This window comes from Hyla sarda, chromosome 1 (genome assembly GCF_029499605.1).
Source record: "Hyla sarda isolate aHylSar1 chromosome 1, aHylSar1.hap1, whole genome shotgun sequence".
NCBI lineage: Eukaryota > Metazoa > Chordata > Amphibia > Anura > Hylidae > Hyla > Hyla sarda.
In genome coordinates, this window is record NC_079189.1 from 252,748,254 (window position 1) to 252,769,276 (window position 21,023).

Here is a 21,023-nt window from a genome sequence, read left to right on the forward strand (position 1 = left end):
TATTTGTTCTCACCCTAACAGAGTTCAAAAATTCATCAAAACTGATGGATCCATCCTGATTTCTGTCAAATTGATTAAAAATGTCCTGTATTTCTTCTGGTTGTAGGGAAAGTCCATAGTTTTGCAGTCCTTTGGTGAATTCTTCCAAATCCAAATAGTTACTGTAATTATCATCCATAATACGAAAAGCTCTATAAAATATAACAAATTAATTACACAAAAAATATAATAATGTTAGTGTGACAGGTATATGTGAAGAGAAACTTAATTCAAAACAAAAAGTTTAATCTTTAAGAGCCCACAGATAATCAAAAATGACCTAATTACCATAAGCCGAGTTTTTCAGCACGATTTTTCGTGCTGAAAACGCTCCCCTCGGTTTATACTCGAGTGAACTCTCCACCTGTCAATCCCTTCTCAGTGGTCTTCAACCTACGGACCTCCAGATGTTTCAAAACTACAACTCCCAGCATGCTCGGACAGCCGATGAGGTCTTCTCTACTCACCCACCCTCGGTGGGAAGGAAGGGTGAGCTGGTCCGGGCCATCTATGCTGCAGGGACCGTCCGGTGGGGAGGGTTAGTCGCTCCGGGCTGTCAATCTCCACCGGGAGGCCCTCTTCTCCGCTCCAGGCCGGCCCGGGACTAGTGACGTTCCCTTGATGACGACGCACAGGGACGTTCGTGCGCAGCAGAAGAGGGCCTCCCGGTGAAGATGGACAGCCCGGAATGACTAACCCTCCCCACCGGACAGTCCCTGCAGCATAGATGGCCCGGACCAGCTCCCCCTTCCTTCCCACCGAGGGGAGGTGAGTAGAAAACTAAAGGGGGGTCTGGATGATGACAAAGGCCGCAGTGGTCTTCAACCTTGCGGACCTCCAGATGTTGCAAAACTACAACTCCCAGCATACCCGGACAACCGATGGCTGTCGGGGCATGCTGGGAGTTGTAGTTTTGCAACATCAAAAGGTCCGCAGGTTGAAGACCATTGATGAAGGGATTGACAGGCGGTGATGATGAAGGGGGGGGTGGTGATAACGAGGGGGATGATGACAGGGTGATGATGACAGGGTGATGATGACGAGGGGGATGATGACAGGAGGATGATGACGGGGGTGTTAATGACGGGGGTCTGGATGATGACGGGGGTCTGGATGATGACGGGGGGGATGATGTATTTCCCACCCTAGGCTTATAGTTGAGTCAATAACTTTTCCTGGGTTTTTGGGGTGAAATTAGGGGCCTCGGATTATATTTGGGTCGGCTTATACTCGAGTATATACGGTAAAGGTTTTATATTATTAATTTGGTTTTATTAATTTATAATGTAAAGAATCTTCAATTAACATATCAAGTTTTTCCGCAGCTCCCTTCCTGGTCCAGGTGGATTCACAGCCTACATAAACTGAACAAACATCAACTACAGTGCAGCTTGCCCTATCCTTACTGACAGTCTCCAAGTAGAATTAGACTTTTCAGAAGCCTCACGTCATTATAGATATTGGAATAAGGTCTCCCAGGACTGTGCCTTTATTAACCCCCTCCAAACCAAACCATAAAGGTACTTACTCTTGACTTCAGTTCACAGTAATAAGCCAGAGAGGCAGCAGAGAAGACCGCTCAAGGTAAGTCTTGTTGGACTCTTTATTAGGAACCAACATCCACTTCACACCCACCCGCTGAAATCCTTCCCACTTAATGGTCATTTGCCAAGAAACCACCATCCCTGATACAAGAGGACACCCACTCCTTGATCTTTCTTATTCTGGAATGTGCCTTTCATTCTCGGTCCCCAGAGTACTGGCTTTCTAGTGAACATACAATTGTTTTAATCAAGTGCTTCTCTTGGTACAGTATGTTTTAATTCAATGCTGAATTTTTCAGTTCTCCAATTCATTGGTTACAGAACGCAAAAGGATGTTCAAACAATTTCGAGACACAAGAGTCCTACAATACTGAAACTCCAGCTAAGATGGCTGATTCCCCACTTTTATGTCTCCAGTCGCAAGTTGTCATCTTTCTCAACTTTTGTCAGCTAGTGAACAGTGAACAACAAGAATAAAAGCCTAGAGCAATTACACTGTCTATCTACTAAGGGCAACATTGTGGAATATATTACACATTTGGAGCATACCTATAGAGATTGAAGGCTTTGAAAACCAAAATAAAACACATTAGTCATGGAGTGGAAGAAGTAGAAGAGACATATGTCTCTAGCGTCTGTATTTGGCTCACAAGTCCATCTTGCTGCACACTCATTCTGAAATCCTATGCTCAGGAAGGGGTGTGTCTGATGTAAGCACTGAGCTTGTCTTATAATAGTAAATATAGGGGCTCCTTGTGCATAGAGTCCACGTGGGCACTTGAGTGCTCCGTACTCAAAAATAGTGCATTCAATAAACAAGGAGAGTGCGATACACGTTTCAAAAGCAGCTTTGATTTTTCTTTATGTATATATTCAGCAGATATACAATTTTCAAAAAATAAATTCACCCATGTGCACAAATAAATCAGTAGCGTCCAGCGGGAGACCTCTTTCAGCTCATCAGGTTTTCTTGACTTTTATAACCTGTGTACGGCCATCTCCTACACCAGCAGGTGAGCAAGTCCATGCAACGTTTCGAAGGAAACACCTTCTTTGTCCAGCATGATGTGAAAAATGCCCATCACCACATTAAATACGTTTACATTTTCGCGAGATCTTAATTCTACAGCGGAAATACAAAAGTTACAAAACACGTATCAAAAGGTATCAAAAGAAGTTAAAATCACATAAAACAAAACAGTATAGCTAAAGTGTACGCTTAGTTATAAAAATACATTAAAGTTGCAGATCTCATTAATCCCATCCGGGATAACGTGCCCAGTTTTTGTATCCAGCGCACCTCGTTCATCAATAACTTCGTTTTTATCTGTTCTTTATTCTCACCCTCTATGTTTTCAAGTATCTGCCATCTAAGTTCATTGACATTGTGTCTATATTCTGAAAAGTGTCTGGCTACACTTGTCTCAAATTTTTCCTTATTTGCCGCACTGTCTTTGCTCTTATTCACATTATCCTGTTCTTTTCTGTACCTTCTAATAGAACTCTTATGTTCATTTATTCTCTGTTTAATGCTCCTTGTGGTTTGGCCAACATAGCCCTTCCCACATGGGCATTTAAGAAAATAAATCACCTGTGTGCTGTTGCAAGAATGCCAGCCTTTGATTGGGATCCTAGTCCCTTTCATAGGATGGACAACGACATCTCCTTTTATAATCGCATTACAATTTTGGCATGACAGGCAAGCAAATGTGCCTGACTGCCTAGCTTTCAAAAAACTCTGTTTGCTAACTTGCTTCTTTTTGATGTCAGGTTTCACTAAATGGTTAGCTAGTGACTTGTTCTTTCGATATGTAAATCTCGGACGACTGCGAAACAAACGGGCGATATTATCGTCCGCTGTTAGTAGTCCCCAGTATTTACATATGGTTTGTTTTATTAGTTTAGAATGGCAGTCATATATAGAAAAAAAGTTATTTCATTATCACCTTTTACATCCTTCTTTTTATTTTCCTTTTTCTTCCTAAGGTCTTCTCTCGGTATTTGGTCAACTTCTTTCGCTATCTCCTCCATTTCTTTCTGATCATATCCTCGCTGTACGAACTTTTTATCATAATCTCTTTATTTTTCTGAAATTCATCCTCTTTACTACAAATCCTCTTCGTTCTAATTAATTGTCCCTTCGGTATTCCTTTGAACACCTGCGGGGCATGTCCACTATTCCGACGTAACAAATTGTTACGATCACTGTCTTTCACATATAGTGTAGTCTCCAATTCACCTTTTTCATTCTTGACTACCTTCACATTCAAATAACTAATCTCCCTATCACTGACTTCCAATGAGGATTCAATGAGAGGGTGACATCCATTTAGGTATTCCACATATGTCTGGAGCTGAGACTGTGGGCCCGCCCAGAGGACGAAGACATCGTCCACATAGCAGACCCACAGTCTCAGCTTCTCACTTAATTCATGCCCAGCAATAAACTTGCTCTCAAATTTACACATGAAAATATTAGCAAGACTTGGTGCGACAGGGGACCCCATCGAGGTCCCCTGTTCCTGGAGAAAAAACTCATCACCAAATCGAAAGTAATTCTTAAGTAACAAAGTTTCAAGTAAATCCATCAAAAATGCAATTTTCGCATTGGACAGACTACTGTCCATAATCAGATGTTCCTTAATAGCAAACATTCCCTCCTGGGTGGGGATATTTGTATAAAGACTTTTGATATCAAGCGTACATAGCAGAACTTCTTGTAACCCAGTCAGACCAGCAATGCGGTCCAAAAATTGATTTGTGTCCCTAAGGCAGTTAGGAAGGGCAGTAACTACTTTTTGTAGATACCCGTCTATATAGGTTGCCAAAGGACTAAGAATGGAGTTCACCCCCGAGACGATAGGACGTCCCGGGGGTTTCTCCATATTCTTATGTACCTTTGGCAACAAATATAGGACTGGGGTTCTAGGGTTTTCATTCATCAATGCATTTTTCTCCTGTACACTGATTATACCATTTAGGCAAGCTTCTTCGAGCATTACATCAATTTCCTTTTTAAACTCCATAGTTGGATTCCCTTCTAATTTTCTATACACTTTAGAATCACACAATTGACCATGCGCTTCCTCCATATACATATTCTTATCGAGAACTACCGTTGCACCCCCTTTGTCCGCTTTTTTTATAACAATTCTATCATCCTTTTTAAGTTGTTTTAAGGCTTTTTTCTCCTCTACATTAAGATTTGGTTTCCCATGATCTTTAACCCTATCCCATTTTTCCATTACCTCTTTAATCACTACCTGCTGGAACGAATCCAGCAAAGGGCAGTGTATAATGAGATCTCCAACTTTAATGTATTTTTATAACTAAGCGTACACTTTAGCTATACTGTTTTGTTTCTATGTGATTTTAACTTCTTTTGATACCTTTTGATACGTGTTTTGTAACTTTTGTATTCCACTGTAGAATTAAGATCTCGCGAGAATGTAAACGTATTTAATGTGGTGATGGGCGTTTTTCACATCATGCTGGACAAAGAACGTGTTTCCTTCGAAACGTTGCATGGACTTGCTCACCTGCTGGTGTAGGAGATGGCCGTACACAGGTTATAAAAGTCAAGAAAACCTGATGAGCTGAAAGAGGTCTCCCGCTAGACGCTACAGATTTATTTGTGCACATGGGTGAATTTATTTTTTGAAAATTGTATATCTGCTGAATATATACATAAAGAAAAATCAAAGCTGCATTTGAAACGTGTGTCGCACTCTCCTTGTTTATTGAAAGCACTGAGCTTGTCCTCACTCTGATAGGACAACAGGGCGGTGCTAGTCCCACCTTTTTTTTTTTGGCTGAACTTTCTCCCAGCCTGTGCTTCTGCTGGGGCATCCAGATAGGATTATGTTCTAGATGGTATAGGGTTTTTTTTTTTTTTTTTTATAAGCCATGATTTCTATAAAAGGATTTAAACATTTTTATCAAGTATATTAGAAAGGTTAATGTTTTGCAAAATGTACAACATACACTGCCCAAAAAAATAATAAAGGGAACACTTAAATAACACAATGTAACTGCAAGTCAATCACACTTCTATGAAATCTCACTGTCCACTCAGGTACTGATTGACAATCAATTTCACATGCTGTTGTGCAAATGGAACAGACAACAGGCGGAAATTATAGGCAATTAGCAAGACACCCCCAATAAAGGAGTGGTTCTGCAGGTGGTGACCACAGACCACTTCTCAGTTCCTATGCTTCCTGGCTGATGTTTTGGTCACTTTTGAATGCTGGCAGTGCTTTCACTCTAGTGGTAGCATGAGACGAGTCTACAACCCACACAAGTGGCTCAGTTAGTGCAGCTCATCCAGGATGGCACATCAATGCAAGCTGTGGCAAGAAGGTTTGCTGTGTCTGTCAGCGTAGTGTCCAGAGCATGGAGGCGCTACCAGGAGACAGGCCAGTACATAAGGAGATGTGAAGGAGGCCGTAGGAGGACAACAACTCAGCAGCAGGACCGCTACCTCCGCCTTTGTTTATGGAGGAGCAGGCGGAACACTGCCAGAGCCCAGCAAAATGACCTCCAGCAGGCCACAAATGTGCATGTGTCCACTCAAATGGTAAGAAACAGACTCCATGAGGATGGTATTAGGCCCCGATGTCCACAGGTAAGGGTTGTGCTTACAGCCCAACACCGTGCAGGACGTTTGGAATTTGCCAGAGAACACCAAGATTGGCAAATTCGCCACTGGCGCCCTGTGCTCTTCACAGATAAAAGCAGGTTCACACTGAGCACATGTGACAGACGTGACAGAGTCTGGAGACACCATGGAAAGCGTTCTGCTGCCTGCAACATCCTCCAGCATCACCGGTTTGGCGGTGGGTCAGTAATGGTGTGGGGTGGCATTTCTTTGGGGGCCGCCATGTGCTTGCCAGAGGTAGCCTGACTGCCATTAGGTACAGAGATGAGATCCTCAGACCCCTTGTGAGACCATATGCTGGTGCAGTTGGCCCTGGGACAAAGATGATGCTGCATCCAGACAATGCTAGACCTCATATGGATAGAGTGTGTCCGCAGTTCCTGCAAGAGGAAGGCATTGATGCTATGGACTGGCCCGCCCGTTCCCCAGACCTGAATCCACCTTGAGCACATCTGGGACATCATGTCTTGCTCCATCCAACAACTCCACGTTGCACTACAGACTGTCCAGGAGTTGGCGGATGCTTTAGTCCAAGTCTGGGAGGACATCCCTCAGGAGACCATCCACCACCTCATCAGGAGCATGCCCAGGCATTGTAGGGAGGTCATACGGGCACGTGGAGGCCACACACACTACTGAGACTCATTTTGACTTGTTTTAAGGACATTCCATCAAAGTTGGATCAGCCTGTAGTCTGGTTTTCCACTTTGATTTTGAGTGTGACTCCATATCCAGACCTCCATGGGTTGATAAATTTGATTTCCATTGATAATTTTTTTGTGTGATTTTGTTGTCAGTACATTCAGCTATGTAAAGACAAAATTATTTCATATGATTAGTTCATTCATTCAGATCTAGGATATGTTATCTTAGTGTTCCCTTAATTTTTTTGAGCAGTGTATAAAAAGTTTTTGATTCTGTGCATCCCTGCATCTGTCTGGTGATGCCATAGCAACCAACCAGATTGCTTCTTTTATTTTTCATTAGCTTTTTTAAAATTGAAATAACAATTAGATTGGTTGTAATGAGATAATTGGACAACCTTTCCTCTTCACAGGTTTTGATAAATGTTCCAATATGTTGCAAGCAAGGAATGCTGTTGGCGATTGACTGCACAGGTGGATTAATTAATGGTGAAGGTCAGCTGTTACTGCTCTTTGTTGCCATCCCATTGGGGATCATAAGACAGGACTCCTTAAAGGGGTACCCCACTGGAAAACATTTTTTTTTTTTAAATCAACTGGTGCCAGAAACAGATTAGTAAATGACTCCTATAAAAAAATCTTAATTCTTTCAGTACTTATCAGCTGCTGTATGATCCATAGGAAGTTCTTTTCTTTTAGAATTTCCTTTCTGCCTGACCACAGTGCTCTCTGCTGACACCTCTGTCCGTTTTAAGAACTATCCAGAGCAGGAACAAATCTCCATAGAAAAATGATCCTGCTCTGGACAGTTCCTAAATGTACAGAGGTGTCAGCAGAGAGCACTGTGGTCAGGCAGAAAGGAAATTCAAAAAGAAAAGAACTTCCTGTGTAATAAGCAGCTGATAAGTACTGGAAGGATTAATATTTTTTAATATAAGTAATTTACAAATCTGTTTAACTTTCTGGCACCAGTTGATTAAAAAAAAAATGTTTTCCAGTGGAGTACCCCTTTAAGGATTCTGTGTAGCATTTATGAAAGTCCTGAAAGCTTGATAATCCTGAGGGAAGCATCTGAACAAGAGCTCCACTCTAGTTTCACTGTCCCATCTTCTGAAATTTTGTGAATGCCATAGCTCTCACTGATGCACGGCAATTGTGTAACCCGGTTGGATGCAAATACACTCAATACTTGCACCCACACAACTTATGTTATTGAGGACATGATAATATATGATCATTATTATTTAGCAATAATAATTCCTTTGTTTACAATTCCTTTATTTGTAAAGAAAGGAATTATAAATGTGTTGAAGGCTTAGGATGCATTGACACTATGGTTTGTGCTAATAAAATTCTTATGCAGTGAATATACGGGAAACAGTAGACAAAACCATTGTAGGACCCAGTTTTTGTTTGGCAGAACCACAGCCATATAAAACAGTATATACTTTTTTTAATTATGCTTTTTCAATGCCAGTCTATTCATATGGCTACAAATACAGTTCTTTATACAGCAACCATATACATAAGCCATGGTGTGAATGGCAATTTTAGACTTTCTTGACCAAAGATGAGAACTTTGCAACTCATCTAACAGGTTGGTGGCTGGAGTATGTAGAAATTAACAAAAGTCACTTGAAAGATTATTTACTTTATAGGGATATTGCAAACATGGTAGCCCTCTTGTCCTTAAAGGGGTATTCCAGGATTTTTTTTTATTTGACTATGTTACAGGGGCTGTAAAGTTAGTGTAGTTCATAATATAGTGTCTGTACCTGTGTGTGATGGTTTTCTCTCTGTGATTTTCACCCCAATATTTATTTTGAACAGCATACAAGATTACTGTTGTCTCAGATTTTTTCACAGGTTGCAATGCAGCCGAGACCTGACTCACTAGTGAGCTGATGACAGGGAGCCTGTCTGCTTCAATGCATGGAGCGATCGCTTGGTGGGAGAGAGTTCAATCTGCACCTAATGAAACAGCTGTAGGCCCCCTGATTGAAAACCACAGGTCTGTGAATGGATGCAGCTCATTTATGTTTCAATGGGTGGGGTGGCTGATGTGTGGGAGGGAGGAAAATGGAATTGTGGGATTTGTATTAAAAAAAAGAAAAGTCAAACAGGAAATACCAGTTCACAAAAAGCTAGCCACAGTATTATGGTAATCTCACAGCATAGCCATTTAGCCCCAAGACAAGTGCAGATCCTTCCTAAGCATGTCCGTTACTGCCTGCCAGGTACGTACTAAAATCACCCTATGGTGGATAACCCCTTTAAGAGGATTGTCAGGGATCACTATGTTAAAACCAGTGGGCTACTACAGTGGGCTGCTTACCCAGACTTTCTGTTATGCCAACCCAACAAAATAAAGAGCATTGGGTCATGGCCAAGAGGCTTTAATGTGTGGGTCCAAAGAGGGGAAGGTTTCTATCGAACCACATGGGAGACAGATCTTCATAGGTCTGGAAACAACTAATAGCGAATAGGCTTGCTGCATATCTGCCAGAACGCGCCTGAGCAGAGAGGCGAGTCAAAGCCCTGCCGGCAGCAGCAGGTAACGAGACAAATGCGCTCATGGCCAGCGTGTGCGGCCGGAGTGCAAAACATAACACAATTCTTACCAACTGACGTTGAACTAACAACTGACTACATGTCCAACATGAACCACAAACCACTCTACAGCGACATCTGAACAAAGAAACACCCACCTACTAAATCACTTGCCTCCAAGTCTCAACCTGAAAGCGAAATGAACTAACAACTGCACCTGATCGAAAACAAGTCAAATTTGCAAGAAAACAGGAAACCGCATGAAAGCTATTAGGTCTGAAGATGTGACAGACCTACTGTAACTAAAAGTGACTTAGTGCCATTAGTGGAGACATATACTTACAACGTTAAGTGAAGCTTAACGTGTAACCACATGGTAAAACCCAAAGACGTGTTAAGCAGAACAGCAATAAACATTTCTACCCAATGACGTGATGGTTAACATAAACAAGAAAACATTACTACCTGCTCACTGGGGGATTCTGCACCCTGGACCTGAAGGTAAAAAATGAAACATTTCACATGACATACTAGTAAGGATCCCCTGACCTATTCCAACACCTACCAGAATCTGTACCTACCCGAAAGAAAAGACTGATGCAACAACCAGCAGATACTATCACGACAGAAGATAAGATGATTCGGAATAAGTCAGGACCAAAGCGTTGTACCTCTTAATCCTCATCAATTTCTATTCTGCACAACAAAACCAAAACAGCATGAGACAATCGCGATATGCCTCATGGTCTTAGCGAGACGCACAGTAACCTACGAATCTACCTACCTGTAACCACCGGAAATAATTTTATATGTAGTTCAAAGAACGCAAAACTGAGGTCAGTCAGTGAATGGACCCGATGTATAATCTGACTACAGAAAAACAACATAGTTCTGAGAATAATAATCTATCATGACAAAACACAATTATGTGACTATAATCATATACCCGATATACCACAGTAACCCGTAACAAAAACAAAAGACACCCGAGGACATGTCAGGTTGAAACAAAGCGAATAGTTCACCTAAAGATGTGTTGGGAATTATACAAGGCTACTAAACCATCTGACAACACCCCTTGATTGACAAGAACACGCCTACAGACCTCATAACATAATAAATCCAAATATCTATCCAAAACAAGACAAAGCTAAACCAGTTAGTATACTACACACGACTAACCGTAATAGACTGAGGTTTGAAAGGAAATGAGATCCGTACCTGAAATACGCCGGAGATGGTATGGATGCGTATAAATTACCCATACAAAGGGGGCTTAATATTTGACTAACGGGACGGTTACCTACCAAAGCTCAAATGACCCTTAAAGGACAGACGAACAGAAACTCACCCTGTGGCAACACATACCTGAATAACTAGCTACGAAACAAATAGACACAGAGCCACCCGAAATGTGCCACAGCATATCGTACCCTAATTGGAAATAAACAAGTAAATAAAATTTAAAAATATTTTATATGTTAAGCAATATGTGTCCAACTCCCTGGCTAAATAACAAGAACAACCTACCCACGAATAAGCACGAGAAGCAAATACCAATTTAAGTCTACACCTGTAATTCGGCGCCGATTACTCCAGTAAATAAATGTGACAACTTAATCAATACACGTGGATGACAAAAGTGCATGAGGATGGTCTGAAAAACCCCTACCTGATAAACGGAAAATATCATAGATCCAGACCTAACCTAGACCCAGCAATAACTGTAAGAAGACCAATACGCACCGTATCTGGACAAATATAATGACAATACATACCGTGAAACATTAGAATTAAGTGACAATATAGTAGCATATATCAATAACTTTTTATTCATATAATTATCCCCTTTTTTTTAACCATGAATGACGCTTACTATGTAGAAAAGTGCTTGAAGTAAAACTGTAAAGAAAAGAAATACATGATAACGACATATCTTAAAACTAAAAAAAAATTCTTATCAACCATATGCAAAACAATCATGACTTGCTCTGCAAGAAGCGTGCCACACCATACAAACATTGCCCCCGCAACTAAACATCAGCATTGAAGCTACTGACAGAGCTCCCCTTATAGAACTAAACACGTGATCCAGTATATCTGTACAAGATTATAAACTAAACTAAGCCAGTTAAAGTGCGCTGCTGCAAGTGAGAACTGCCCCTCATGACCGACAATGGTCCCATGTGACCAAACTTACATCCCCCGTTCTGATTTGGCAGCGAAAACAGACCGGGGCCAGAGCCGGATCTGTTAATAAATACCAGTGCTGCAGTAAAAGTTACATTGTGCTTGTTACCCATGCCATGGAAATCAGCACATGCAGAAATCGTGACCATGCTGCAGACCAGCAACCATCTGATACTTGAGGGAGCGGGATAGGACCGGAGACTGAGCTGGACCCGCACATCCCATCCTGACCATGCTGCAGTGGATTCTGCAGTGCTGCGGAAACACCACAGGCCAGAAGCCGTGCCGGACCCATGAACCCCCCATTCCCCAGCTGTATGTGACTTACCCTGCTAGCCGTACGCTAGCGCTGCAGTACCGGCTGTCCGGGAGCCACGACCGCCACCGCCACACTCACCCTGCACGACAACCAGGAACTTCCGGTCACCTGATGTCACACGAAGAACCTGCGGCGTATGAAACAGGTACGGCCGCAGGTTCTTAAAGAGACTCCCCACCCCTCCCACAAATACAACAAATACAGGCTAATGAATTAGCCATACCACATATTAGTTTTCTTTTCTCGTTCTTCATCTTCCCATACATTATCCCTCACACAAACTTATAATTTTGTATATACTTGCACATCATTTTGTACACAATTAACTGGGAACAACCAACATCTTTTGGCAAACTTGGTGTGGAATTTGCATCTTGAAGTTTTATAACACTTTCCATTGTTTTAAATGACTACTCTCTAGTTGGTGCTATGTTTTTTTTTTGTTTAGTTTTTTTGTTTTTTAGATGACTTTAGTGCTATTTCTTGGGTTTTTCTATCTTTTAACTGCAAACTTAATTGCCATTTTTAGACTTGGGCTAGTATTTGTTTTAGAAGTATACATAAATATTATGTATTAGCAAAGTCACAGCCTAAAAATTTTTGACCTAATTTATAGTACTGGTATGAAAGCTATGGGTCCTGTCAAGTACCAGTGCTGTGATGTGACTGCTGTTTCTTCACCCTATATAGCTTCACCACTACAAAAGCAAATTCTATGTTGCATTATATATTATTTTCCAATTAATTCAAAATAAAAGCTTAGAGTAGAAAATTAGCATTTTGAACAATAAAAAATAACACTGTGTGAACCTACCTTCCAAGACCTTTAATTCCAGATGCCCCTCTTGCCAAACATTGCAGCCTTAGCTTCTCTATGGGGTCCTGGCACTGGGAAATCTGGCGCTGAGCTTTAGAAATCATATCTCGCTCTAGTTGTGATGTTGCAGCCATGATGCACCTAGGAAGACACAGCACAGTGTCATATAGGACTGGAGAACTTAGGCAAATGTACAAATGACCACAGTTTAATTATGTATGGGAGTACCAAAGATGTGAAGGCTGGTTTTAGTCAAAGTATAACCCCCGACAAAATTAAAGTGGAGCCCAAATGCTAAGACAATTTACCATAATTAGTCACATTAAAGGGAGCCACACTGGTATTTTAGAGACATTTTAGGTTTGGAACGGGTGGGGGGTTGTTCATGGGGGGGGGGGGTTCTATTCATCTAGGAGGGTCATTCTTATTCATTGTTTCTTGATTTATTAATGTTTGTTTAGTAGTGCACACTGTTAGCATTTTATAATATTGTGACAGTTTACCAATCTGTTGAGTAGATATTTTTTTTCCTTATGGTATTCACTATAAATCCCTAATTTTTATATTTTTTTGAGGGAATAGTCTGCATCTTTATGGGCTCTTAGTAATACATCCTTACCCACCTATCCCGTACAGGTGCTTATTCGCTTTAGGTGCACATCTTGAGATATTCGCACTTTAGTGTATGTTCCACCACATCCCACCATTATGTTTTTAACATGTCCTGTGTGTTAATGTTTTTAGGGGGGGGGGGGGATTAATCTGTTAATTAATCTGATTAATCTGATATGTTTTCTATGAATTTCTAAGAAAATTAGTTTTTGCATTATCTGTAATTATGTATTTATTTCATGGCAAGTTTTTGTAGTTAATTTTAGGGTATAAAGTAAGGACATGGCTGTATAGGAATTTTAACCCTGAATCCATACATACCTCTCATTAGTTAAGTTCCCCTCAGCTGCTAGATTACAGGAAGAGGTGGGGATCATGGTATATCAATGATATAGAGGATGGTATTAACAGCTCTGTTTCTATCTTTGCAGATGACACCAAGCTTTGTAGCACGGTACAGTCTATAGAGGATGTGCATAAGTTACAAGATGACTTGGATAGACTAAGTGTCTGGGCATCCACTTGGCAAATGAGGTTCAATGTGGATAAATGTAAAGTTATGCATCTGGGTACTAATACCCTGCATGCGTCGTATGTCTTAGGGGGGATTAAACTGGCAGAGTCACTGGTAGAGAAGGATCTAGGTGTACTTGTAGATCACAGACTACAGAATAGCATGCAATGTCAGGCTGCTGCTTCCAAAGCCGGCAGGATATTGTCATGTATAAAAAGAGGCATGGACTCAAGGGACAGGGACATAATACTCCCCCTTTATAAAGCATTGGTACGGCCTCACCTGGAATATGCTGTTCAGTTTTGGTCGCCTGTTCATAAAAGGGACACTGCGGAGTTGGAAAGAGTGCAGAGACGCGCGACTAAACTAATATGGGGCATGGAACATCTTAGCTATGAGGAGCGATTAAAGGAGTTACAATTGTTTAGTCTTGAGAAGAGACGTTTAAGGGGGGATATGATAAACGTATATAAGTATATAAATGGCCCATACAAAAAATATGGAGAAAAACTGTTCCAGGTTAAACCCCCCCAAAGGACAAGGGGGCACTCCCTCCGTCTGGAGAAGAAAAGGTTTAGTCTAAAGGGGCGACACGCCTTCTTTACCGTGAGGACTGTGAATTTATGGAACGGTCTACCTCAGGAACTGGTCACAGCAGGAACAATTAACAGCTTTAAAACAGGGTTAGATACATTCCTGGAACAAAATAACATTAATGCTTATGCAGAATTATAAAACTACATCCCTTTCCCTTATCCCCTTACACCCTTCACTTCAATTCCCTGGTTGGACTTGATGGACGTATGTCTTTTTTCAACCATACTAACTATGTAACTATGGTACAGTCTAGTCAACCAGGGGGGATAGAGGAGGTGACCAGTTCACAGAGAGAAGTGACTAACTGTAAAAGACAAGATCTGTATGAAGGAGATTAGCTAGTGGGCTTCAAAGACACTTGTTAATTTCCCACTGTCTCTTTATACTTTTAGCAGAGTCGTTCAATGGTTTTAACTTACTAAGTGCCAAATAGTTGCGCAAAGACATAGGTTTTCTAAAAGGGATACGGCGAATTATGAAGTAGATGGTCCTTTAAAATTGGATTACTCTTAAGGATTGGCCAATGTTTAGTTAAAATTTTACAAATAGTGTTGGAAGCACAATTATTTGTGCTGAGAAAGTTATGTTTAATTTCAATATAAGTAATATCACAATTTGATTTCTTATTGGGAATAACTAGTTCATTTTGTGTAAGTGTCTGTGTTCTTTTATATGCCTCAGCTAAGACTTCATTGGGGTAACCTTTCTCTCTAAATCTCCTCTGGAGAATGCATGATTGATACTCATAATGCAAGGGATTATCCTTCACCCCTCACTATTCTGAGTTGTCCGTGCAGTTCTTGAATCTAGACTTAATAAAAACAGCAACTGGCAACATTAAAACCAGAACATGTTTTAAATCTGTTGATGTAAATAGTTTTCTCGAATACCGCAGTTGCCATTATCCAAAATGGCTTCGAAATGTCCCATTTGGACAATATCTTAGGATTCGCAAGAACTGCACGGACGACTGGGATTTTGAGTATCAATCATGTATTCTCCAGTGGAGATTTAGAGAGAAAGTTACGGACACTTACAAAAAATGAACTAGTTATTCCCAATAAGAAATCAAACAGTGACATTACTAATAATGAAATTAAACATAACTTTCTTACCACGTATAATTGTGCTTCGAACACTATTCGTAAAATTTTAACTAAACGTTGGCCAATCTTTAAGAGCGATCCAATTTTAACCCCTTAAGGACCCAGCCCATTTTCCCCTTAAAGGGGTACTCCGGTGGAAAACATTTTTTTTAGGTTTTTATAAGTCAACTGGTGCCAGAAAGTTAAACAGATTTGTAAACAGAATTCAGAGAAAAAACTCACTGTGTTACAGGCATCCATAAAGGAAATTAAAAGAGATAAGCTGTTTAGAGATAAGCGAGATTTGGAATCAAAGCAAATATTCTCTTGGAATAAGAACAAAAGCAATAATCAGAGAGGTTTTCAAAAAAGTGGTGGTAGCAGGAATCCAAGACCAACAGGATTCCGGAAAAATAGAAAACAAAAAGCGTCAGATTACTTTACAACAGAGTCGGAATCGAGCCCAGACGAATTGGAAGCACAAGGTAGAAGCTTAGAATCGGGGGACCGGGGATCATCAAACAATGTACCTCCAAAAAACTGAGAGCACGGACGCGAAGAGGGGGCAGGAAGAAAAGAAGGTCCAGGGACAAAATATGTCAAAAGGAAATTTGTGTCATGGAGGGACACCCCGAATCAGGACTAGTGATCAATCTGACAGATATTGATCTTTCTCCAGAATGTGTAGCAGTCTTTAATAAAGGGTTAAACTTCGGATTAGCAGAAGATTTTGACTTTGCAGGCTTTGAGGAAGAACTATTTAAAGATGTTCGCAAAATGAACCTTAAAGGGTACCTCTCATCAAATAAACTTTTGATATATTTTAGATTAATGAATGTTGAATAACTTTCCAATAGCATGTTAATGAAAAATATGCTTCTTTCTATTGTATTTTTCCCGATCAGTCCTGTCAGCAAGCATTTCTGACTCATGCTGGAGTCCTAAACACTCAGAGCTGCCAGCCTGCTTTGTTCACAGCCAAACAGGCTGTGAAGAAAGCAGGCTGGCAGCTCTGAGTGTTCTCCTTTGTGAAAAAAGCAGGCTGGCAGCTCTGAGTGTTCTCCTTTGTGAACAAAGCAGACTGGCAGCTCGTAGTGTTTAGGACTCCAGCATGAGTTTGAAATGCTTGCTGCCAGGACTGGTAGGGAGACCCCAAGTGGTCATTTCTTCAAAGTGGAAAATTAAATAGAAAGAAGCATATTTTTTAATAACATGCAATTGTAAAGTTATTCTGCATACATTAATCTATAATATATCAAAAGTTTTTTTGATGAGAGGTACCCTTTAAAAAATATTTTGCAGTTATGAAAAAACAAAATAAAAATTTAAATGTGGTAGATAAAATGGAGGATGAGACCCAGTGTTCTTTCGGCCCATTAGGTTTTTGGATAGCGAGGGGTTTAGAACCGGATGACTATAACTCAGTAGAAGAGCTTGTGGGACTTCTGGATGAGGCAGAGGGAGGCATATGTAGATATGATACAGGGGAATCAGAAAAAGTATTTTTTTGAGGTGGGAACGAATCCTCCTTTAACCCCCCCCCCCCCCCAGAGCACCAGGGAGTCCTATTGATGTGTTTTATAACACTGTATGTAATGAGATCAAAGCCATCTTGTATCCAAAAGTAAGCTTTTATATCACTAAAAAAGAACAAGAAGCACTAGATTGGCTAGGTAAAAATGAAAAAATGATGATATCTCGTGCAGAAAAAGGAGGCTCCGTGGTAATCTGGTGGAAGAAGGATTACGATGCAGAGATTTATAAGCAATTAAATAATGACCAAGTATATGAAAGACTTGGTCATGATCCCACCAATAAGATTTTGGAAAAAATCCGTACATTTGTAAGAACATATGTGGAAAGAAAAATCATTGGAGAAAAACGCAGAGAAACTTCTCCCATTGAACCCAAATAAACCGCAGATGTACATACTACCAAAGACATAAAAAAACAAATGCCACCTCCTGGACGCCCAATTGTGGCTGCAATCGGTTCTCCCACACAAGCCATCTCCAGTTACATTGACTGGTTGCTGGCCCCTCTATTAAAAGCCATACCGACATATGTAAAAGATTCAGGTGATTTGATCACCTTCCTGGATGAATTCGTATGGGAGCAAGGGTATCAGCTAGCCTCTATTGACGTGGAGAGCCTGTATACTCGAATCCCTCAGGATTCGAGTATACAGACTCTTAGGACTTTTTTGTCCTCCACAGATAAATCTCCATGATTTCGTGGCAGACGGTACTGCACTTATTCTTAACAACCACTGCTTTCAGTATGAAAATGGATGGTTCAAGCAAAAACTGGGGACCGCGATGGGGTCCCCAGTTTCTTGCTCTTTAGCTAATTTTTTGGGGGTATTCTTGAGCAGGAATTTATTTTTACACCACAAAATCCATATCTGCAATATGTAAAACTAAGATGCTAAGATACGTATATGACATTTTAGTAGTCTGATCCGATACTGCCCTTCAGTTCTCAGAGTTCGTTGATTACTTAAACAACATTAATGATAAAAATATGTTTTTCACACATGTTTTTGGAGGATTAAGTTTAGAATTTTTAGATGTGAAGATAGAGATTAGGAACAAAAAACTTCATACTTCAGGTTTCCGAAAAGAGACAGCAAAAAATGCCATTCTACACTACCAGACTTCTCAACCAGAAAAAAACAAAAAATAGTGTTCCATATAGTCAGCTAGTCAGACTCAAACGCATCAATACCGACCCCACAAGTTTCAATAAACAAGCGAAGGAATTGGAAGATCGCCTTACCCTTAGAGGTTATCCTCAGCATGTATTGCGTAAAGCAAGGGAAAGGATTGATAAGATCCCGAGGGAAAAACTCTTAAAAAATAATAAAATGAGGAAGAATGTGGAGAATACAAGAGCGATTTTTTCTTTAAAAAATACTCCCCTAAATGAAAGAATTAGAGCAGCGATATATTCCAACTGGTACATCCTGCAAAGCGATCCTGATCTGAAAGGACTTACTGAATCAAAACCGATTGTGAATTACAAGAAAAATATAACAATAAAAGATTGAGAATTAAAACACAAAAAGAACGCAGTTTTGTGACCACAATCTAAAAAAATAGGTTATCAAATTAGGTAGACATACTATAAAAGTGAAAGATATATTTACCTGCAGATCTAAATTTGTGGTCTATTGTATGATCTGTACCTGTGGCTAATATTATATTTGTACAACTGTACGTCCGCTGTTCCACAGAACTAGAGAACACTTTAATTCCCTACGTACCCAAAAGGTGGCCACTAAGTTTATAGAACACATGAGAATGTATCATAGTAGCAATCCTAGGGATATAAAATTTGCAGCTCTGGAACAGGTGACTGAGCCATACAGTGGCAAGGATAAGCGTCAAACCTTACTGTTGAGAGAAGCTAAATTAATTCTAAAATTAGAGGCTAATGGTCCGTTAGGATTAAATGATAAACAAGAATTTGGAGCGCTACTGTAAGAGGTTGAAAAATAATTAATATACTGTTTTATGAAAATTTATTATGGGTAATATCTGATATCCAATTAATGTATTTACTTCTTCCCTGTAACATCCTGCTAGCAGCAGTAGTTACTTTGTTTTTAACCCAGTAGTTCATTTATTTTTATATATAGTTTCACAAAATTGGTTGGCACATTAAGAGTTAATTTTTCTGCACTTACCTGCATTAACACCTAGATGGGCGTTATAAACGAAGTGAAGGTGATGACGCATTGTGGCCTGACGAAGCACCGGAGGGTGTGATACGGTCCGTGGCCAGCGTCTGAGAACTCCCCCACGCGCTGAGGCTCTCTCCTGCTATGCTCCTTATGGATTGATGGTGACCCAGGCTGGGATCCCTTGGTGACAGCGATCGACTCCGGGTGAGTGTGTTCTTATCTCTTCGAATGTACCTGTATGGAATGTCTCTTGTCTATATTAGAAGAGCACCACCTCCGTCTTTACATACAGTCGATCCCCATGCTAGCGCACTCTAAGGTGGAACCATAACACTGGACTATATGAAGTACTGAGTCCTAGATATTGTATCATTGTGGGACTGCGATATACATAGCAGTGCCGGTGGTTTCACTTCTTTATTTATTCGAAGATTTGTAAATTGCTTCTATTAAAAAAATCTTTACCCTTCCTGTACTTTTTTATCAGCTGTATGCTACCAGGGAAATTCTGTTTTTTGAATTTCACAGTGCTCTCTCTGTCTGTGTCAGGAACTGTCCAGAGCAGCATAGGTTTGCTATGGGGATTTTCTCCTGCTCTGGACAGTTCCTGATACGGACATCAGGTGTCAGCAAAGAGCACTGTGGACAAGACAAAAAAGAAATTCAAAAAGAACAGAATTTCCTCTGTAGCAAACAGCTGCTAAAAAGTACTGGAAGGGTAAAGATTTTTTAATAGACGTAATTTACAAATCTCAATAGAAGAAGGAAATAATGTCCGCACTCACCATGCTGTAGAAAATTGGGTATGCTTTATTGGCGTCTTCAGAGTTCCATAAGAAGCAAAATCAAAATATACCCGGTTGCAGGGAGGGGGATCTGCTCCTGGCAAGGAGACTGGGAGCGGCTGTCAGGAACAAATGTTCCTGACAGCTGCTCCCAGTCTCCTTGCCAGGAGCAGCTCCCCCTCCCTGCACCCCAGTGTATTTTGATTTTGCTTCTTATGGAACTCTGAAGACGCCACTAAAGCATACCCAATTTTCTACGGCATGGTGAGTGCGGACATTATTTCCTTCTTCTATTGCCATTTTATCAGGACTGCTACCTGTGTATGTCCAGCACCTTATCCAGCCACACCCGGGAATACTGATTAGATGTCTGCATAGCGGTTTTTCAGCAGTGCCCACCCACTCCTCTCTTACTACTAATTTACAAATCTGTTTAACATTCTGGCATCAGTTCATTAAAAGAAAAAAAAGTTTTCCACCAGAGTAACCCTTTAACCTGTTCAGGACCCAAGACGTATGCATACGTCCTGAGTCATTCCGGTCTCCACCGCTCACCGGGCGGAGATCGGAACGGCATGCCTGCTGAAATCGTTCAGCAGGCATGCCATGCAAATGCCGAGGGGGGTCCCGGGACCCCCACATGTCGGCGATCGGCGCAAATCGCAAGTGAATTCACGCCAGCGATCTGCGCCGATTCCGGTCATTCGGGTCAATTGTGACCCGATGACCCGGTAATAAATGGTGATCGGCGTTGTATGATACACCGCCAATCACCTGCCGTTGCTGGGGAGAGGTGACAATACTGAGTTCAGTCAGCGGGCAGAGCGGGAAGATAAGGACCGGAACCCCCCTTCGGAGTATTGGAGACCCTCAGGAAGAAGAGGACCCCTATTAGATCAGGGTGAGATTTTTCCAGGGACAGGTAGGGAATCAAAACGAAAGTAAAAGTGAAAAAACAGTAAAAAAAAAAAAAGTAACCCCC

The 21,023-nt window shown here is 40.9% G+C and overlaps 1 protein-coding gene across 2 annotated transcripts in view; it reads right to left on the reverse strand.

The window, feature by feature from the left end:
• CAPS (calcyphosine) overlaps window positions 1-21,023 on the reverse strand; it is a 46,742-nt gene that overhangs the window by 9,783 nt on the left and 15,936 nt on the right. For both annotated transcript variants that reach the window (XM_056551978.1, XM_056551979.1), the window contains exons 2-3: window positions 12,761-12,904; window positions 14-191 (exon numbers count right to left, since the gene is read on the reverse strand). In XM_056551978.1, coding sequence (XP_056407953.1) covers window positions 14-191; window positions 12,761-12,897 — 315 coding nt within the window. In that variant the 5' untranslated portion in view covers window positions 12,898-12,904. The remainder of the gene's footprint in view (window positions 1-13; window positions 192-12,760; window positions 12,905-21,023) is intronic.